Genomic DNA, 19,508 nt, shown 5'->3' with positions numbered 1-19,508 from the left:
ATCTACCAACAGCATGATGAAACGGTGGCCCATGTATTATGGGAATGTCCATTAGCTAGAAACATGTGGGCAATGGTACGAGGAAAGTTGTAGAAATGTAACTCCGAAGCTTCGAATTTCTACACTCTTGCGGAACAATTGGAGGAAAAGCTATCGAAAGACCTGGAGGTATGGGGCGATGGTGTCGTGGTCCATCTGGAATGTAAGGAATCGTTTCCATTTTGAAGAGAAGCAAAGCATGCCCAGCGATATCCTGCATGGAGCGACGACCCTGCTGCAGGAGTACCAGAGACTCTACAAAACATCCACTAGCACCTGAGTGTGCTCCAACTCCCTTAAGGATTATAGTTTGTCATTAAGTTTTTCCCCACTTGTATTGCGAGTTTTATTTTGTTATGTTGTGTTACTGCTTATGCTCAACACTACACCATACTAGGACTGGCTACACTAAGCCGAGGTGGCAGCAAGTATGTCTATTTTGTTTTGAGCACAACTGTAAACTTCTTTTGTGCAATATATATTTCTACCTTTCTCTTAAAAAAAAAAAATTTCAAAGATTGATGGACAACATCTTTAAAGACCTTGATGGTTTTTGGTATAGATTATATGATGATATCCTTGTGTTCTCTAAAAAAATAGAAGACATCTCAAAGTTTTTTGTGAATTTTTTTTCAAAAGTATGGAATAATCATATCCCATAAAAAAAGGTATAAAATGAATCTATAGAATTTTTAGGCATAGTTTTAAATCAATTAGGTTTAAATCTACAAGAACATATAATTTCTAAAAATGAAAGAATTTCTTGAAAAAATTGAAGATAATATACAATTATAATTTTTTTTCTAGAAATATGAAGGAATTATATATATATATTTTTTAAAACTCTCTACAAAAGAAATCCCAGTTTTTTTTTTTTTTTTTGGACCCAAAAAGATTCAGAATTGGTAAATTTAGATGATTTATTTGAGATTTATTTTCCTCAAAAATAAGATTAACCAAAACCTGGAACATTTTTTTCATACAATAGTTTAGGGTATGTTTTAGTGCCCGTTTGTTTGCACTTTCAAATGGCAAGAAGCACTTTTTACTTCAAAGTTCAAAATGTTAAGTGTTTGGTGGGTATTAGAAAGCTGCTTTAGTAAGAAAGTTGATTTTTCGAAAAGTACAAGACCCCCAAAAAGCTAAAGAACCTTCGACCAGTTTTTGCAAAAAAACCACTTCAACTTTTAGGAATTGTTTGTTCAATTACCAAATTGCCCACCTGTTTTATTAAAAACCCAACTTTACCATTTGAAACCCCTTCAGACCATCATGCTAGAACAGATAACACCATATTCAATAAGACAAAAACATTATTAAAATAGTGATATTGATATTATTAAATATAGATAACATTATTAAAGTAAGATAGATAACATACTTGGTTCAAAACTTTTAGAATAACAAATAATTGATGCTAAAAAAAACTAACATTATTAAAATAATACCAATAATAGTAATAGTAATAGTAATAACAAATGATTATGACAATAATATTTTATTTTTATTAAGTATTTTTTTTTTTTTTGAGTAAGTATTATGAAGTAGTTGATTTAAAAATGAAATAAACTCCCTTATATATATTGTTCTTTTTGGTAATTTACTACTCAAACCACCATTTTTATAAGTGCTAGCCAAATACTCAGTTTTTAAAAAAAATATTTTTTAACAGTTTTTTCCAAACACTCAACTTTTTCAAAAAGCCCAGTTTCAAAAAGTTGAACCAAACTCACCCAAAGCAATGCCAGAATCGTAACAAGCAAAGATATAATGGTCACACCCATAAGACCAATAGAGGAATTAGATCTAGAGTAGATCCTATTCCTAAAGAGGCTTAAAAAAAAAAACTCAAAATTAAGGAAGTCAATACCGTATTGGTAAAGGCATAGCGAAGAAATATATCGTACTAGCTATTAAACCGGTACTAGTTCTTCTCCAAAACGTACCTGAAAAAATACTGGATGGTATCGGCTTATTTCGGATGTACCAACCTGTATTGGCCCATATTAACTGGTATTGAAGTTTTAGTTTTACAATAAAAAAATTATCAAATTGAAACAATTTTAAAAAAAAAAAACACTTTATTTAATCTAATATATTGGTTAATATACTTAAACTAACATTTAAGCTTATAAAATATGTGGATTTTAAATTTTATATTAATAAAAATAAAAGTTAATAAATTCATACTTACATAAATAATACAAAATAATATATTTATGTATACAAATATATAAAATAACAATAATTTAGAAACAGTACATCAGTATCAACTAGTATTGAAATATTTCACTCTCTTGACCAAACCAAAACAGTCTCCGATAAAAAATTGACTCCCTTGCTTAAAAAGTATAATACCATTGCAAATTATTCTTTTGAAGTTGAATAAGAGTATATTAAAAAGATTCTATGGAGGAATTAAGTTCATCAAAACAATGGAGGAATTATATTTTAAAAAAATCTCTCTACAAAAGAAATCCCTCTCTTTTTCTCTACCAAACAAAAAAAAGCCCAATATTGTCTCAACACGAACAAGTCCAGCCCTACCAAAATCCCTCTTTCCACATAATATTAATTGGGCTCAGAGGCCCAATATAACTCCGTTACCGGTGACTCACTGACACTGTACCTGTACGTTAATTTTTGCGACCTCATATTCATAGTCCAACACAACAACGTGATCGTATCGAAAAACCAAAAAAAAAAAAACTGCGGGCTTTCGTTTCGTGTGATCGTATCGAAACCAAGTGAAAGCGAAAGAGCTCAGATCAACTACTCCACCATCACACTGAGATCGCTACGCTCGTTTTCACAATCCTCAAAAAATAAGCAAAAGTACAATCTTGGCGTACTAATTAATTTCCATATAACCCATTTCTTTCCCTTCCCTCTAGGTTTTCTTTTTCGTCAATTCCTTTCTGTTACTGTAACTGTAAGCCTCTTTCTTTTGTTTTTGTTTTTGTTTGTGTTTGTTCTTCAAAAGTCAAACCAGCTCCAATAATCCCTTGATTCTTTTGGGTTTTTTTTTTTTTGTTGTTTCAGGATTTCTTGCAATTTGGTGACCCAATAACATGGATTTGGTATCTGGTTACAAGGTCACTTCTATCTCTCTCTCTCTCTCTAATGCATGTTCTAATAGCTGTAAATTTTTATCATTTGTGACTAATTGATTATAATCGTTTTAACGTTTTAGACTTTTAATTGTATGCTTAGGCCTCAATAACCCTTTTTATATGGTCATCTACAGCATATATTAAAGTTGCAAACTCTAAAATTTCGGTATATGGGTTTATAATGAATGGTGGGCACGATAGTTTTTTTTTTTATTATGTACAAGTCATGGGCAGAATGGGTTTTTTTATTTTTTTGGTTAGTGAGGGTTGTTGCCATTTGATTTTGAGCTTATGATTGAATGGATTTTGTGGTTGTGCCTTTTATATTATGTTTGGATGTTATTGAGCTTGAAATTATTGTGCAGGGGGTTGTCGGGCTCGTTTTTGGCAATGAGAATTCTGGTTCAAATGAAGATAGGTAAAGTTCTCTTTTATGTTCATGATATTTGTGAATTTGAAGAAATTGAAAATGGCCCTGGTACGGCTTGACTCTTTATCTATCGAAACTAATCTGGAAGAACTTGTTTTTAGAGAAATAAGGGTTTGTGGCTTATGAATCGGACACACTTTGCATTCCTGTGTTATACGTTTCTCATAAAATTGTTAACCGGTGTTGTTGTCAGTCCTTCATTGGAGTTAGGAGAGATATCATTACTGTAATGTGTCTGAACTCTGAAGGAGTTAGGCATTTGAAAGTAATGTATCATCTCATTGGAATAGGTGGTTAATGTAAAACTACATCGGTTCTGTTAGGAATTTTTGAGGCGTATGCATTTAGCAGGTTTATGCAGTTGGTAGCCTGTTTTTTTACTGTATTGTTTTCTCAAAGCAATTTAGTTGCCACATTTTGCCTCTCTTGCAACTACATTTCTTATGTCCTGAATATTCTAAAGCGTTCTTTGCTTCATTTCTTATTGCCTTGTAACACTGTTGTATTTGTCTGGAGAAGTTTTTGCTTTATGTAATATATCTTCTGTGTGTTTTGTATTGATAGCTATGTTGAGCGCTTGCTAGACCGTATAAGCAATGGTAAACTGGCTGAGGACCGGAGGAATGCCATGATTGAGCTTCAGGCTATTGTGGCAGAAAGTCGTGGTGCCCAGCTAGCATTTGGGGCAATGGGTGAATGCTTCTCTCTTGTATGATATAGTGGGTTAGTTTTTGTGCTATGATTGCGTTTTATAGTATTTTTCATTTACTTTTGCAGGCTTCCCTGTAATGTTGGCAGTCTTAAAGGAAGAACGTGATGACGTTGAAATGGTGGCAAATCTTTCTTCCCTACATATCTTTATTTCATGTTTTTCCTTTAATTTCAATTCCATCACTCAAAAAAGTACATATTAAGAGAAAAAAATTGAGAACTGAACTGTGGCTTTTAATTATCCACATTGTTCTGATATATCTTTCCCCTTAGGTAGCTTGAAAACAATTCCAACATGTTCTTCAGTATGAGCTGTCTTATATCCTAAAATATTATATGGTTTAATGGTGAAATTCAACAGTTTGGTAAAATCCATTGTTTGATCCATATTTAATTTTTGGAGATTCTTCTGCCTGTATTAGGTTAAACCATTACCAACAAGTTGAATGTTCAGGTTCTGGGATGCTATATTTTATTGAAATAATGCTTATGACCAAGATGGACCAATCACACTGATTTGGTTCTGACCTTGGACAGAGGATCTGCAGAAATTATTCTCGACTGTTATCTCAGAAATTTATATTTTACTTAGAAATTTTTTTTTTTTGAAGGGGAATCCACAATCAACTTACCAAAAGAAAGATTCTCTACTGAAGATCTTTTTTGGCCATTGGCGGAAACTAACTAAGTGGGACATGAGCCTTTTTTGGTCATGGCTGACAAATATGACCCATTTTTACTGCAGAATTTACATTCTTATCCTGCAAGATTGATTGTTATTTGTATGCCTTTTCCCATTATTTCATTCAATATGAAATAATCTTCAGTTTTATTATGTCCAAGAACTGAGTAAGACAATGAGTTCATTCGTTCCATTTGTGCAGGTTCGGGGTGCTTTAGAAACTCTTGTAGGTGCTCTGACTCCTATTGAGCATGCTAAAGGGCCAAAGAATGAGGTTCAACCAGCTTTAATGAACACTGATTTGCTTTCTAGAGAAGCAGACAGCATTTCTCTTCTTCTAAGTTTGTTGGTGAGAGCTCTTCCCTTAAATTTTGATCACCATGGATATGTTATTTGGCGTGTTTGGTATTGCTGTAGGAAGTTGATTTCTAGCTGTAGAGCATTTGAGATAAATTTTAACTCAATAATGCTTAGCGCTATAAAGCTGTTAAAACTGTTTGGTTACCAATTATTAAGGAGCTTTCATTTGTTCAAATTTCATCTTTAACCTTAAAGTTGTTAAAAACTCTTACATTTCTGCTATAAAGAGCTCTATGAGCCTTACAGAAGTTTTTACCTCTCTTACATTAATACTAGACACATTAATTGCATTTGATTGGTTTACTATATTTGCTTGGTTTATGAATAGCATCGCGGCCTTTTTCATTGTTATTTTTGTTGGATGCTTTGGCAGTCAGAGGAGGATTTCTATGTACGATATTATACTCTTCAACTTTTGACAGCGCTCCTCACAAATTCTCCAAATAGGTATTAGTTTCTCAACTACTATCTTGCTTTTGTGCAAATTTGTGGATTCTTTTAAGTTGTAGCAGGAAGAATTTTTGCTGAGTTCGTCTTCAGGTTACAGGAAGCCATTCTTACCATTCCTCGTGGTATAACTCGGCTGATGGATATGCTAATGGATCGTGAGGTACAAAATGTGTTCATGGAATCTTGCTTCTGCTAATTTTTCTCAATATTATAATTTATCATTATCATAGGCATATTTCTCCAAAATATAAGCTTTTATCAGTGATCTTGTTTGGTAGGAAGATTCAAATTTTTTTTTATTATCTCCCAGAGTTTTGCTGCTTACAATTCCTCCTGTCTGTTAGTTGAAATTTTGGCTCTTGTGATACTGTATGGGAAGGAGAACAACATATCTTTAATTGTTTGTGTTAAAATAATGGTTAGATTAAAGTTACCATTTCCGAAAAGCTTAAGCTTCTTGGGACTTGGTAATTTATCAGTTTGGTTTTCTTCTTGTATTCGTATTAAAAACAATTGTGGTTCTTAGGTTATTCGAAACGAGGCCTTACTGTTGCTTACTTATTTGACACGTGAAGCTGAGGTAAGGTCTTCCTGCCACTTTGTCATCTAATGGTTCTGCTGAACCTGTGCTTGAAAATGTGTTTGATTTCCCTACTAATTAATACAGTTTTGTGAATTTTAGGAGATTCAAAAAATTGTGGTCTTTGAAGGTGCATTTGAGAAGATTTTCAGCATCATTAAAGAGGAAGGAGGTTCAGAAGGTGGTGTTGTTGTGCAGGTGATTTACTGTTGCTCAATTTATCATGGTAGTTTAATCAACTGGTTCTAGCTTGTTTACTGATAAATTACTTGTCTTGCAAATGGCTTCTTATTGTTTGGGCTTCTACAATTTTAAACTTCTTTTCTTTATGGTCTTTTGAATGTGACACTTTCTCAATTATATCAATCAATTGAGTAGATTGTCATGGATTACTAAGACAGCTTCACCAATAAAGTTATGATAGCGTTTAAGTGCCTCTGTTGCATATCACTAATTCGCTAGTTAAATGAGCTGTTTATATGCTATAATTACATGGAGCTTCTGCACCATTTTCGGGTTTTGGTCTGAATATTTTATTTTGTCATTGGTTATTTGCGGTTATGATTCTACTTGTAGCCAAAATTAAGGACTCTTGTAGTTTTGACCAGTTTTTTGAGTTTGAAACCCACATGCTTTATATTATCCTTTGGCTGTCCTCTTCTGTATGGGTTATGTTGCTCATTTGACACATTCTAGTTGAACATTTTAGGTGACAAGAAAGCATGTAAAAAGGCTTTGTTGATCCATCATCATGATTTTCTCTTTATGGTTCTACTTGCCTAGGCAAACACCTAACATAGAAGAGGGGGGGGGGGGATATTCTTTGTAGAAAATTTGTTACAATAAACAGAGTTATGTGCATTGGCCTTGATTCTGAGTCCCATTTTCAAAACCTTTTGTTTTTCTCAGAATCAGAGAACAACTTATGGCCGTTGACTGTTGAGCTATTCCTCAATTTATTCATTTCTTTTTTTCTTTACAAGTATTTGAGAATTCTGTGAATATCTTGGTTATAAAACTATTATACATGTAATGGTGCAGGACTGTCTTCAATTGTTGAACAACCTTCTCCGAACTAATGCATCTAATCAGGTCTGCAGCCTCTGTTGTGTTATATTTTATGCTTGAGATTCTCTCATGCTCCTAATGTTTCCAAGTGTGGTTCAGATACTACTGAGAGAGACTATGGGATTTGACCCCATAATATCAATTCTGAAGCTACGGGGAAGTACTTACAGTTTCACCCAACAAAAGGTTAGATACTCAAATGTATATAAGATTTTACCATAGATCTTAGAATTTTCTGTCACAGAAGCCTTACTGGTATTTCTTCTTTTCCTTGAAACAAACGCCATGCCAGTAGACAATTAATCTACTCAGTGCATTAGAAACCATTAATTTGTTAATGATGGGAGGTACAGAGGCTGATCCCGGAAAAGATGCAAATAAGCTAACAAATAAAGCAACACTGGTTCAGGTTTCTTACTAACTTCATATCTGCTATAATTATTTCCTTTAGAATCATTAACTTGGTGGTATCTTATGCTGTAACGTGTATATTGGTTGCAGAAAAAAGTATTGGATCATCTTCTTTTGTTGGGTGTCGAAAGCCAGTGGGCACCAGTAGCTGTCCGTTGCGCGGTAAGATGACTATTCTGAACATTTTTCACTGTCTTTTTGCCTCTCTGTCTCTCTCTCTCTCACACACACACACATACTCTTTTTGTGCACATAATTTGCAGAGAGAGAGAGAGAGAGAGAGAGTTAAAAGGTTAGACATTACACAAATAAGCATTTAGGAATTCTATTTCAAATTTCTGGTACTATGTATACACCACCATGTTTCAGAAAAAAATTTCTCCTGCCTTTTAAATGCAGTAACTTTCATTTGTTATTGGTAGATTAAGAGGGTGTTTGAGGCATATTTGTTTTACATTTCTTGCCTATTCACTTTTTCAGGCATTACAATGCATTGGTGATCTGATTGCTGGACAACCCAAGAATCTTGATATCCTTGCAACCAAAGTTCTTGGAGAGGAGCCACAAACAGAACCTGCTTTGAACTCTATTCTTCGAATCCTTTTGCGGACATCTAGTATGCAAGAGTTTATTGCAGCTGATTACGTTTTTAAGAGCTTCTGTGAGGTTGATAACATGTATCTGCTCTATTTTGTCATTATCTTTGGTTCCTAAGCATGTTCAATGCATAGTTAATAATCTAAATCTTTTGCTCATATACATCATTGCTTCTTGACCTTTTATTTTTGCTTGTTTTTGTTTGCTCCACCTCTTGTACCAGAAAAATTCTGATGGTCAAACAATGTTAGCATCTACATTAATTCCTCAACCGCATTTAATGACTCATGCTCCCCTTGAGGAGGATGTGAACATGTCGTTTGGAAGGTTTGTCTATTCTCTGTGCATTAAGGACTGCATTTTACTGATTTATCTGTTTTGAGTTGGGTCCATATATTAAATTATGTTACATGAATTAAAAAAAAAGGCATCACATTCTTTTTTTCTTCTTCTAAAAGCTACTTCTGATGAATAACCTTTTTCTCTGGCAGCATGCTATTGCATGGTCTTACCTTGAGTGAAAATGATGGTGATCTTGAGGTAATGTGACTCTTTGGTAATTTAAGTTCTAAAGACAACAGTAGTACCAGCTGAATTTGTTGGATTGTATCATCTTTACGTACATAGATTACAATCTCTCTGTGTGTGGCAATGGATTTTTTTTTTTTTTTTGAAACGCAGACTTGTTGCAGAGCTGCTAGTGTTCTTTCTCATGTACTAAAGGATAATGTCCAGTGCAAAGAAAGGGTAAGCAACTGCATTTCCTTCTCATTGTTGTCTTCCCATGCTTTTAGTACTAGTTTGATCAACTGATGTATCATTTGTATACCTGTCATATACATGGCTAGCATAACTACATATGCTTTTTTAGTGCTTCTTTTACCTAACAAAAGAAAAAAACGATTATCATCATCAAATTAAAAGTTATCTGGAGAATGATTGCATTTGTGTGGGAGGTCAATTCCTTAACAGTGGGCAATGTTTTACATGGCCTGGTCTAATACATATTTCCCCATTCTTATCTTAACATTGCTTATTTCTTAAAAGTTTAATAGAGTTTATTTTTTCCTTCTTTGGACTAAACAAACATGATAATTGATAAGGAACATTCATCAGAATTTATCATGGTTTTAAAAACCGGACTGGATGTTTCAACTGGGAACCGGACCTATTTTCGGTTCTTTGACCGTTTCGGTTTTTAAAACCATGGAATTTATACTTAATTGCTGTGAAATTACTTTTCTCATATTGATGTTTGCCCTTTTAATTGCATTATAAATGGTTCTAGAACCAAGGCAACTGCCTCAGTGGCTGCAATGCGTGAAAAAAATTGTTGGAGTTGGGGACTTCAGGTTCGATTCCTCTTGACAACATTTTCAAAACTTCTATTTCAATATAGGACACTACATTGGATTGGACAGCACTTAAAGAGAATGTTAATGTGGATAAGTGAAAATAAATGGAATGATAGGATTTGAAATGAGGAAATCCACTTAAAGATAGGGGTAGCTCCTATTGATGAAAAGATGAGAAAGAGTCTCTTGAGATGGTTTGGTCATGTTCAAAGGAGAGCGATTGATGCACCGGTAAGAGTGAGTTGATCCAAGTTGAGGAAATTAAAAAAGGTAGAGGAAGACCCAAATTAACATTAGTGGAACTTATAAAAAAGGACTTGCAGTTAAATAAGTAACAGAGAATATGAATTCAGATAGGAATATAATAGAGGAAAATAATACATGTGGTTGACCCTAAAATTTTTTTGGGATTTAGGCTTCTTGTTGTTTTTGTTGTATGAATTGTTATAGTTGGGGTTATCCATCCTCTATATGTTATATGATGCTGAGAACTTGGTGAAAATAAATACATAAATTTATTCTTTGTGATGGTGTGCACCTTAGGCTTACTGTTGAACCTTTTTTTATCTCACACCATTGGCCACTTTGATGGCCACCTTATAAAGCTTGAGTGTTTACAAAGAAATGTTTCTACATGATGGATGTATAGTTTTGAGGTAGGTAACTAAGTGCCTCAAGATGGAAAGAAACTCAAAGATGACTCACTGTAATTAAGCTATTGAAAAAGAGAAGCCTCAAAAAAAAAAAAAAAAAAGAAGGAAAAAGTGAAAACAATGACTGTTGCATATATCAATCTGATTTTGTTAGAGTATGTACAGGTTATTCGAATTGAGCTTGAGCCACCCATGCCATCACTAGGAGCTAGTGAGCCGTTAATGCACCGAATGGTAAAATACATGGCTCTTGCCTCTTCCATGAAAAATAAAGATGGAAAATCAAGCACAACAGGAAATCTGTATGTTCAACCAATTATCTTGAAATTGCTGGTCACATGGCTAGCTGATTGCCCTAATGCAGTGCATTGCTTCCTAGATTCGCGTCCCCATCTTACATATCTGCTTGAGTTGGTGTCAAATTCCTCTGCAACAGTGTGCACAAGGGGTTTGGCAGCAGTTCTCTTGGGAGAATGTGTAATTTACAACAAATCCAATGATAATGGAAAGGATGCTTTTACAGTGGTTGATACCATAAGCCAGAAACTCGGGCTTACATCATACTTCTTGAAGTTTGATGAGATGCAGAAAAGCTTCCTTTTTACCTCTGTAAAGTCAGCCCAGCCTCGTAAAGCATTGACGAGATCTACTGCTGCTAGCATGGCAGATATTGAAGATGTGGATGAGAATGATTCATCTGATCAGAAAGATGAGGATCATCCGATTCTCTCGGCAATCTTTGATGTTCAATTTGTGAACCTTGTCAAGAAATTGGAGGGAGATATCAGAGAAAGCATTGTTGAGGTCTACAGTCACCCAAAGAACAAGGTGTCGGTGGTGCCAGCAGAATTGGAACAGAGAAGTGGGGAAAGTGATGGGCAGTATATCAAGCGGCTGAAAACATTTGTGGAGAAGCAGTGCTCTGAGATACAGGTATTGTTCTTTTTACAATTCATGCTTTTCTAATCATTCTTCCGAAAAGTGTAGCATAATGAATGGGAAAAGCGTCATAATGAATGGGAGGGTACCATTAGGATAGTAATATGGATCAGCTGTAGGTAACCCTCTTTGTTTGTCGGATGGCTGTCTGGTTACAAATGGTGTTACAGTTGTCAAATCTTTCTTATGCTGTACTATGTCAACATTTCCAATGTCCTTATATGTCATTCTATAATGATTCCAATATTATATGTCATTCTGAGGCATGTCCTTACTCCTTGGAGAATTTTCTAAAACGATAATGTTATACCACTGATCATATTAAAATTTGTGGTCAGAAGTGTCGCCCATTAACTCATTGTTGATGAGCATAAGCATTGGCGATTAACAGGCCATCTTGTTGGAAGATTTCTGTAGAACTGCACTTCAGTGAGGGCTAAATTTGACTTGCTTTTTTTTTCCCCTGCCCTTTCCTCGTCTTTTAGGACCTTCTTAGCCGAAATTCACTTTTGGCTGAGGACCTTGCAAAAACTGGTGGAGGCAGTAATTCCCAGCCTGAGCAGAGAGTGAGTGGGGGCCTGGATAGAGTCCAGGTAGAGAAACTCCGAAGAGATCTTCAAGAAGCATCTCAACGGTTGGAGATGCTCAAGACAGATAAGGCCAAGATCGAGTCTGAGGCATCCATGTACAGAAATTTAGCCGGGAAGATGGAATCTGATCTGAAGAGCCTGTCTGATGCTTACAACAGTCTTGAACAGGCCAACTTATATCTAGAAAAGGAGGTGAGAGCTTTGAAGAGTGGAGGGCCCTCAACAATTCCAGATGTTGAGGCAATAAAGGCTGCAGCAAGGGAAGAAGCCCAGAAGGACAGTGAGGCAGAACTGAATGATTTGCTTGTGTGCCTTGGCCAAGAACAGAGCAGGGTGGAAAAATTAAGTGCGAGGTTGCTTGAGTTAGGGGAGGACGTTGACACACTGCTTGAAGGTATTGGAGATGACGTTGGGCTGCCTGAAGAAGGTGAAGAGGAGGAAGACTGAATATATGGGTCCTTCTTGTCTTCTGCACTTAGGTTTGCTTTGTTTTACCTTCTGTTTATTTGTAATTCCTCCTTGTGCCGAAGGCAAATCTTAAATTACGCACTAAAACCAGTATCTTTATGTGTAAATTAACATAGACTAATGTTAATCATGTGATCTTTGTGCCAAGTTTGGTTTTGAGTATCAGCCTGCACAGTTATTATTCACTAGCCAATCATATGCATGTATTACTTCACGATTGGTCGATTTTTGGTTCGGATCCTTCTGGGTGTGGCAGTTTTGTCGGGTTTCGGGTTTTGGATGTACAGCATATGGTTAGATTGAGCATTCAATTGGATCCAACCATAAAAATTGAGTCTTGGTTGGATCAAGCAATTCATATTTCATACACTCCTCATATGGCCTAAAACAAACATTATTACAGTTCGTTTATCAATTCCCCTAGTTCTGATCTAATTAGCACCACCTATGAGCTCAGCAATCCTCAAATTTTGGATAAGTGGAACTGCTTTTTAAGTTAAATTAATGTCTAACGCATGGCTTATGATTTAAGTTCAACAATCCTTAAATGAACAAATTATAACAGAAACAAAAGAAGCCAGAAATCTTGGGGCAAAGCTGGAATGAACAGAATAAAGTGACATATATCTTGCAGTTTTTTTTGTGATTATTATATTACTCTTAATAAATCTTAAAGCGTGTAAGCCTGACAGCAAATTAATATTGGATAAGGATTAATTATGAAGGAGATTCACATGACACCTTACTTAGGTGGCTAGAGAGATAATACTTTTGGCTCACCTCTTGACGTTTTGCCACATAATCTTGAGAAGGCCTAACATTTTATTTTATTTTCTTTTTCTTTCACTCTAATATAGTAACCCATATTTTCAATTAAGTTTAAATGGTATAAAGATTCCATTGTGACATATTTTTTTAAAATAGTAATATGAATAGTTTCATATGCAAATGCAATAATACAAATATTTATTAATAACTATCATTTTTATCAAATTTCAAATTTTAGAAAGAAAAAAAATTATATTTTGAGAAAAAATTCTATTTATTGCACAGATTATTGGCTAATAATAATATGCATAAAATCGAAAACTTTCGACAATTTTACACATTATTTTTAATATTTAAATATCTATCACGCTTCTTATTTAATATAATCATAATAAATATTTATCACGCGTCTATAAAAGTTAAGCCGACAAACTTTTGAAAATTATCAAGTGGCCCACCAATGACATTAGATCTTGAATAGTACCATTAACCATGCCACCTTATTAAAAGTCTAGATTTGGCAGAGCATTAGACAGACAGACAGAGTGTATTCAACATTAGATAAACTCAAACTGAAGAAAGGAAAAACCTTAGCAACAGCAACACTTGAGGCTGACGTGGCACCTCGTATGTGTTTATGTATATATAAAACAGAATCCAGTTTCTGCAAGTAGAGTTAGAAAGAAAGAACAATGGAATCATCAAAGAGTGAGAATAACAACAAAAAAGTGATAGAGCACAAGGCTTATGCTAGAGTTGGACTGCTTGGAAATCCAAGCGACGTGTATTATGGCAACACTATCTCTTTCACTTTCGATAACTTCTGGGCTGACGTTCAATTACAGCCGTCTGATCACCTCATCATCACTCCCCATCCCACCCACGATCCCGTCCAGTTCCGGTCTCTCCATCACTTGGTCTCTCTCTCTCTCTCTCTCTCTCTCTCATAATTGATCTCTATAATGTGGCACTTTGAATTTTGAAGATCTGTGTGTATATATGTTCTTGTTTTTGTTATTGGTTTTGGTATTGCCTTCAATGTATAACAAGCTCAACTTTTGTTTTTGTTGTTTATTTTGGTGTTATCTACATTTCTCTAAATGGGTTTTTTTTTTTGGGGGGGGGGGGGGGTATTAGAATGTGATTTAGATTTGATCTGTAGCTTGCATTTGCTGTGAAAGATGATATTTGAAGGTTAGATCTTGATATGTGGGATTTAAAGGTTCAGTTTTTGATATGGTAACTGGTGGGATTTCATGTATAAGATTTGGAGAATTATTTTTACTGCTCTGGGGGGAGTGGATCCTATCAGGAATATGTTATCAATAGGACCCACTAGTATGTCAGATCCAAGTACTGAATAATTACTTTAAATCTATATATATATATATATATATATATATATATATATATATATATATATATATATATATATATATTAAGAATCTCCCCTAACCCTTTATATGGCGATTCTACGTGTATTGTAATCACATGACTCATTGACTGATTCAAACAAGCCATCTCACTTTTAAATAGGTCCTAAAAGTACTTGTGAATAATCTTTTTAGTCACCATGTAGTGGGTTGGAAGAATTTCCTCGAAATCAATTTGAATGAACATGTTATCCTTTATGCTTAGGAGAAATGCCCTTGGAATTATTATTAAATCATGTTTGCCAGTTGAGTGTGATGGATAGAGCAAAATATATGGATTTGTTGCACAGTTGTGGGCTGCAAGGACCGGATCCGTATGGTGTCACATCAGTTCAATTGAAGCCCTTGTGAACTGGGCATTGGATATTGCTCTGAATAGAGCAAAAAATGCAGATTTCTAGAGTTGATGCAGTTGTATATTTGGTGCCTTAAACTGCTGCATTTGCCAAATCAATGGTTTAGGAGTGTGGGTATTTTTTTCACAAACCGTGTGCAATTCTATAGTTTGCATGTGGTAGGATAAAGGAGATTTGTTCAGGAGAGTATGTGTTGTCACTTAAGTATTTATATGTTTCTTTTAACAGATTGAAAGGTAAACTTTTGCATACCAAAGTTATAGCTCTTTTGTTCTGATATGCATTTGGAGTTATGTGTGAAAATTCTTTTGTCCGGTAATTGTAGTTGATGGTGTTCCTCTAGTGTTAGTTTTTCAATTACCCAATATACTGTTAGTCGTACTCAGTTCACAAAGCTTCCACTTTGGAGTCTAGGAGAGGGCATGGTGGGCGGCCATACGGCATTTTTTTGGAGTGGCTGATTCCCGGTATCCAGTAATACCTTCTAAATCACAATTTGTGTTTGGCTTGACATTTTCCAATTCACATCCAAATGCAAAGACAAAAATAATAATAATAAAAAAATGAATGGGAGGTTTTGAGTTTTTTTTTTTTTTGGTGGGGAAACAGCTTATCTTACAGTATTATATATTTTAGTTCGTCTCTCTCTCTTGATGGGTGTGTTTTTTAACGTTAAGGTTTTTTTCCCTTCATATAAAATGTTGTGGTGATCAAGTCTTATCTTAGTCCATGTACATGATGCTACAGGTTTTGGATAATAAAAAATGTTATTTTACCTTTTTTAACAGGTGAATCGGTTAGATAATGAAGGTTATTATGGAGGTGTACGATTGCTTATGGCAATTTGTAGAGTTTTCCATAATTATTGCACGGATAACAAGATTGATCTTCATGGAGGAAATTTCACTCTATCATATGACACTAATATCCCTCGTCAGGTAAAGCTTTAGTCCAGTTCTGCCAGAAATTTCTTAGCTCTTTTTGTGATAATCATTATTTCAGTTGTGATACACATCTCTATGATTTATTTTTTCCAGTATTCCTATGTTTCTTTGCAAAGTTTACTGTTTGCTACATGTCTATTTTATTGGCTTTGAGGTTATGCCATCTATTTATTCAACCCTCTATCTTGGTAAAATGACAAGGAATAACATGTATTACGTTGTGGAAAAAATTGTTTCTGTTGAGTGAGTTACATCCTTGTTGCTGATTTGATTTTCCTCTATGAACCAGTTATAAGTCCTGGTAAGACTCATTTGTTTGTTGCCAATGAGCTCTTATTCAATTGGCACCTCCTCCCTTTCCAAGTTCTAGGTGTAGGATGAGATTGTGAGTTCAAGATCTACTGGTTGTATGTATAACTTACCAATTTAAATATATATATACATACACACACACACGCACACTTATTTGTTATTGTTTATTTTGAGAGGAATTGACTTGCAAGATGAATAAATGACAAGGCATGAGTCCCATTTCTTGTCTTTTCTTTTTAATTTATTTTTTCTATTATGCACTTGCTCATGAATGCCATTATAACCATGGTTATCTTGCGTCTTCCAATATATTGTGATTGATGTTTAATTTAACAAATTAAGATTTAAATATTTCTCACTTTGTGAAATTTTTATCTTCATTTCCTTGTTTGGAGGTTATCTTTTCCTTAATGTTTATGGACACTGCTGAAAGTGAATATAACAAGGCATGAGTCCCATTTCCTTAATGTTTGATGTTATATATATTTGCTTGTAGACAAAAATGAATTGCAAGCATGTTTCACTTTTTGATTTTGTAGCAAAGTTTTTATGTGACCTTTGGTGACCAAATGTGTTATAGTGTCTGTTGTTGTTACTAATCTTCTCTTCAATAGAAGAGATAGTTGTTTAGAACTTAATTTTTGACTTTTTTGATATTGCAACATGGCTTAAGTTATGATTTTGACATTTCAGACAGGACTTTCAGGTTCTAGTGCTATTGTATGTGCTGCCTTAAGCTGCCTTCTTGACTTCTACAAAGTTAGGCATTTGATTAAAGTAGATGTCAGGCCTAATCTTGTCCTCGCTGCAGAGAAAGAACTTGGAATTGTTGCTGGTCTCCAAGACCGGGTAGCACAGGTTTATGGAGGCCTTGTTCACATGGTATGTGGTTTGAATTTTTGACAGAGCTTGTGCACATCTAATGGGTAAAAATGTAATCACCTAGATATGCAAATTTCCTTGTGTAGGATTTTAGCAAGGAATACATGGATGACTTGGGGCATGGCATCTACACACCCATGGATATTAGTCTTCTCCCACCTCTTCATCTCATCTATGCTGAGAATCCTAGTGATTCAGGGAAGGTTAGCATCAAACCCTGCCCTCATCTTCCTTCCTAACTTCTTCTTATTTTTTTCATTTATTTATCATATATTTTTATTTTTATGGGGGTATCATTTTCATCTTATGTAGTTATGTAGGTTCCAAAATCTCATGTTCGCATAATTTGTATTTCCTCTAAAAAAACGACATGCAGTAGGTTTTAGTGAACAAAAGAGTGCTGAATATAGGAGAACTTGCTTATCCTACATTTTGCCTACATTGTATCCAGAATGTCAAACAGACAAAAGCTTTATACTTTTCACATCTTAAATACTTTTGGTTTGATTCTTTATGGATCCTTCTTATATGCGTTTCTATGTATTTGTTACAAAACTTGTGACACTTTGGAATCATGTGATGGATTACGAAGATGATGATTTTCCTCTAAGCATAATGTGAATTGATCTATAATAATAATTGAGTGAACTCAGTGAAGCCTTTTCCCAATTCATGGAAGCATATCCATCTATAATCATGTTGGATTTTATGTTTATTTGTTTGTTATCTACTTTTTTGATATACAATCTTTCTTTCTAATTGATTGATATTATTCGCTCTAAACATCTGGTTTCCATTGTTGCATTAACTTTTTATTAGTTACCCTATATTTGATTTTTTTTTTTTTCTGTTCTTTTCCTATTGAGAGAGAATAAGAGAGCTTAAGAGAGAGTGTCTTGATTTAGTGATATCATGTTAAGATTCTAGTAGATAACCTTGATTTTGTAATACCATCTGCTGGTTTTGGTCAAGGGTTTGTACTTGGATCTTTCTCTGCCAACATTTTGAGTTGAAATCTAGTTCATTAGGTATTACTTATAATCTTTAACTACCATCATGGGAATGCAAATTGGGTAGTATTCTGGAAGCAAGCTGGCTGCTTCATGAAAAGAACCCACCAGTCTACTTATGTCTCCAAAATTCAGGGTTCTATAGCAGGAGTGTCTTCCCATATTTCCTTCCTGAAATTGTAATGGTAGAATAATTTCAATGCATTATTATAAATGCAGGTTCATAGTACAGTACGCCAAAGGTGGCTGAATGGCGATGAGTTTATAATATCATCAATTCAAGAAGTTGCAAATTTAGCAAAAGAAGGAAGAACAGCATTACTGGAAAAGGACTATTCCAAGCTTGCAAAGCTCATGAATCGTAATTTTGATCTTCGAAGGTAAGAAATTTATTTAACTGTATAGTTTAAATCACATCTGAGGAGAAGCCAATAATCAATATAATCCAGATGAGCATTCCCAACTCCAACGTATTGAAGCTCTTTCGCTTACGTATCTCTTTATATAGATTGCACCTGGTTTAATTAAAGATTTGTTTTGTGAAAGATAATGCTATTCTTATGAAGGGCTTTTTATGCAACATTTTTGTCTGCTGCTTAGAAATGTAAGTTACTAAAATTGACAGAAAGATGTTTGTTATCTAAGAGGCACATGTCTTTGAAAATGCCTTCTTGTTTTCTTGTCAAATATAGTTATAGCATCAGCATTACTGAACCACTATCATTTGTATTCTTCTGAAACAAAAACCCTAGTTTTGCAATAAGAACTTGTGTACATTTTATTGCTACTGAATATTATAATTTAAATATTGTGCAGGAGCATGTTTGGTGATGATGCCCTTGGTGCTTTAAATATAAAAATGGTGGAGGTTGCGCGAAAGGTGGGTGCTGCATCGAAATTTACAGGTAGTGGAGGAGCTGTAGTTGCATTCTGCCCTGACGGGCCTTCACAAGTAAAGCTGCTGGAGAATGAATGTCAGGAAGCTGGTTTTATTGTTATACCATTGAAAGTTGTTCCATCTTGTTTAAGTGATGAAGAGCTTAAAACCCTTAAAAAATAGAGATTTAGGACCAACCTCCCCCCAAAAAGAAAAGGGAAAAAAAAAAAAAACACTAAAGAGAGCAAGAAAGAATAAGCTCATATTTGTGTAGAACATTCTTTTATACTGAATCGCTGATGTTTTATTTATTGACATATCCAATTTTTTAAGGAGCACATCTTCTAATGTGCTTAATAAATGCCAAGCCTTTTCATTTGTTTAGTGAATTAAACATGCACCCGAGTCTTAAACCCACAACCTAATCATCTACTTTACACTTATTAAGGGATTTGTTAGTTGAATTAGAGCTCATTGGCA

The 19,508-nt window shown here is 34.6% G+C and overlaps 2 protein-coding genes across 3 annotated transcripts; both read left to right on the top strand.

Moving 5' to 3' along the window:
• Positions 1–2,724: 2,724 nt before the first annotated feature.
• On the top strand, positions 2,725–12,639 carry LOC142612738 (golgin candidate 6). Of its 2 annotated transcripts, none has more exons than XM_075784889.1 (20): positions 2,725–2,971; positions 3,082–3,134; positions 3,518–3,570; positions 4,147–4,274; positions 4,360–4,412; positions 5,178–5,324; positions 5,709–5,782; positions 5,876–5,945; positions 6,312–6,365; positions 6,468–6,563; positions 7,407–7,457; positions 7,533–7,619; positions 7,729–7,842; positions 7,935–8,006; positions 8,325–8,510; positions 8,665–8,768; positions 8,933–8,981; positions 9,123–9,188; positions 10,615–11,382; positions 11,874–12,639. In XM_075784889.1, the coding sequence occupies exons 2-20, from the start codon at positions 3,111–3,113 to the stop codon at positions 12,423–12,425; spliced, it is 2,748 nt and encodes a 915-aa protein (XP_075641004.1). In that variant the 5' UTR covers positions 2,725–2,971; positions 3,082–3,110; the 3' UTR covers positions 12,426–12,639. The 2 variants fall into 2 exon arrangements, with proteins under 2 accessions (XP_075641004.1, XP_075641011.1); XM_075784896.1 differs by having other exon boundaries at positions 2,781–2,874.
• A 1,118-nt stretch (positions 12,640–13,757) lies between these two features.
• Positions 13,758–19,268, top strand: LOC142611125 (glucuronokinase 1-like). Its single transcript, XM_075783167.1, has 6 exons — positions 13,758–14,131; positions 15,792–15,941; positions 16,953–17,141; positions 17,228–17,344; positions 18,371–18,531; positions 18,968–19,268. Exons 1-6 carry the CDS (start codon positions 13,907–13,909, stop codon positions 19,209–19,211), a joined length of 1,086 nt encoding a protein of 361 aa, XP_075639282.1. The 5' UTR covers positions 13,758–13,906; the 3' UTR covers positions 19,212–19,268.
• Positions 19,269–19,508: the final 240 nt, after the last annotated feature.

This window comes from Castanea sativa, chromosome 1 (assembly GCF_040712315.1).
Source record: "Castanea sativa cultivar Marrone di Chiusa Pesio chromosome 1, ASM4071231v1".
NCBI classification, from domain to species: domain Eukaryota; kingdom Viridiplantae; phylum Streptophyta; class Magnoliopsida; order Fagales; family Fagaceae; genus Castanea; species Castanea sativa.
The sequence above is the reverse complement of the archived record's forward strand: the minus strand, read 5'-3'. Positions and strand labels throughout refer to the sequence as shown.

Coding starts and splice junctions, on each gene's coding strand:
- LOC142612738 (XM_075784889.1), top strand. CDS start 3,111: ATGGATTTGGTATCTGGTTACAAG. Junction 3,135..3,517: donor ATTTGGTATCTGGTTACAAG/GTCACTTCTATC, acceptor ATTATTGTGCAG/GGGGTTGTCGGGCTCGTTTT. Junction 7,843..7,934: donor ATAAAGCAACACTGGTTCAG/GTTTCTTACTAA, acceptor TATTGGTTGCAG/AAAAAAGTATTGGATCATCT.
- LOC142611125 (XM_075783167.1), top strand. CDS start 13,907: ATGGAATCATCAAAGAGTGAGAATAACAACAAAAAAGTGATAGAGCAC. Junction 15,942..16,952: donor ACACTAATATCCCTCGTCAG/GTAAAGCTTTAG, acceptor TTGACATTTCAG/ACAGGACTTTCAGGTTCTAG. Junction 17,142..17,227: donor ATGGAGGCCTTGTTCACATG/GTATGTGGTTTG, acceptor TTCCTTGTGTAG/GATTTTAGCAAGGAATACAT.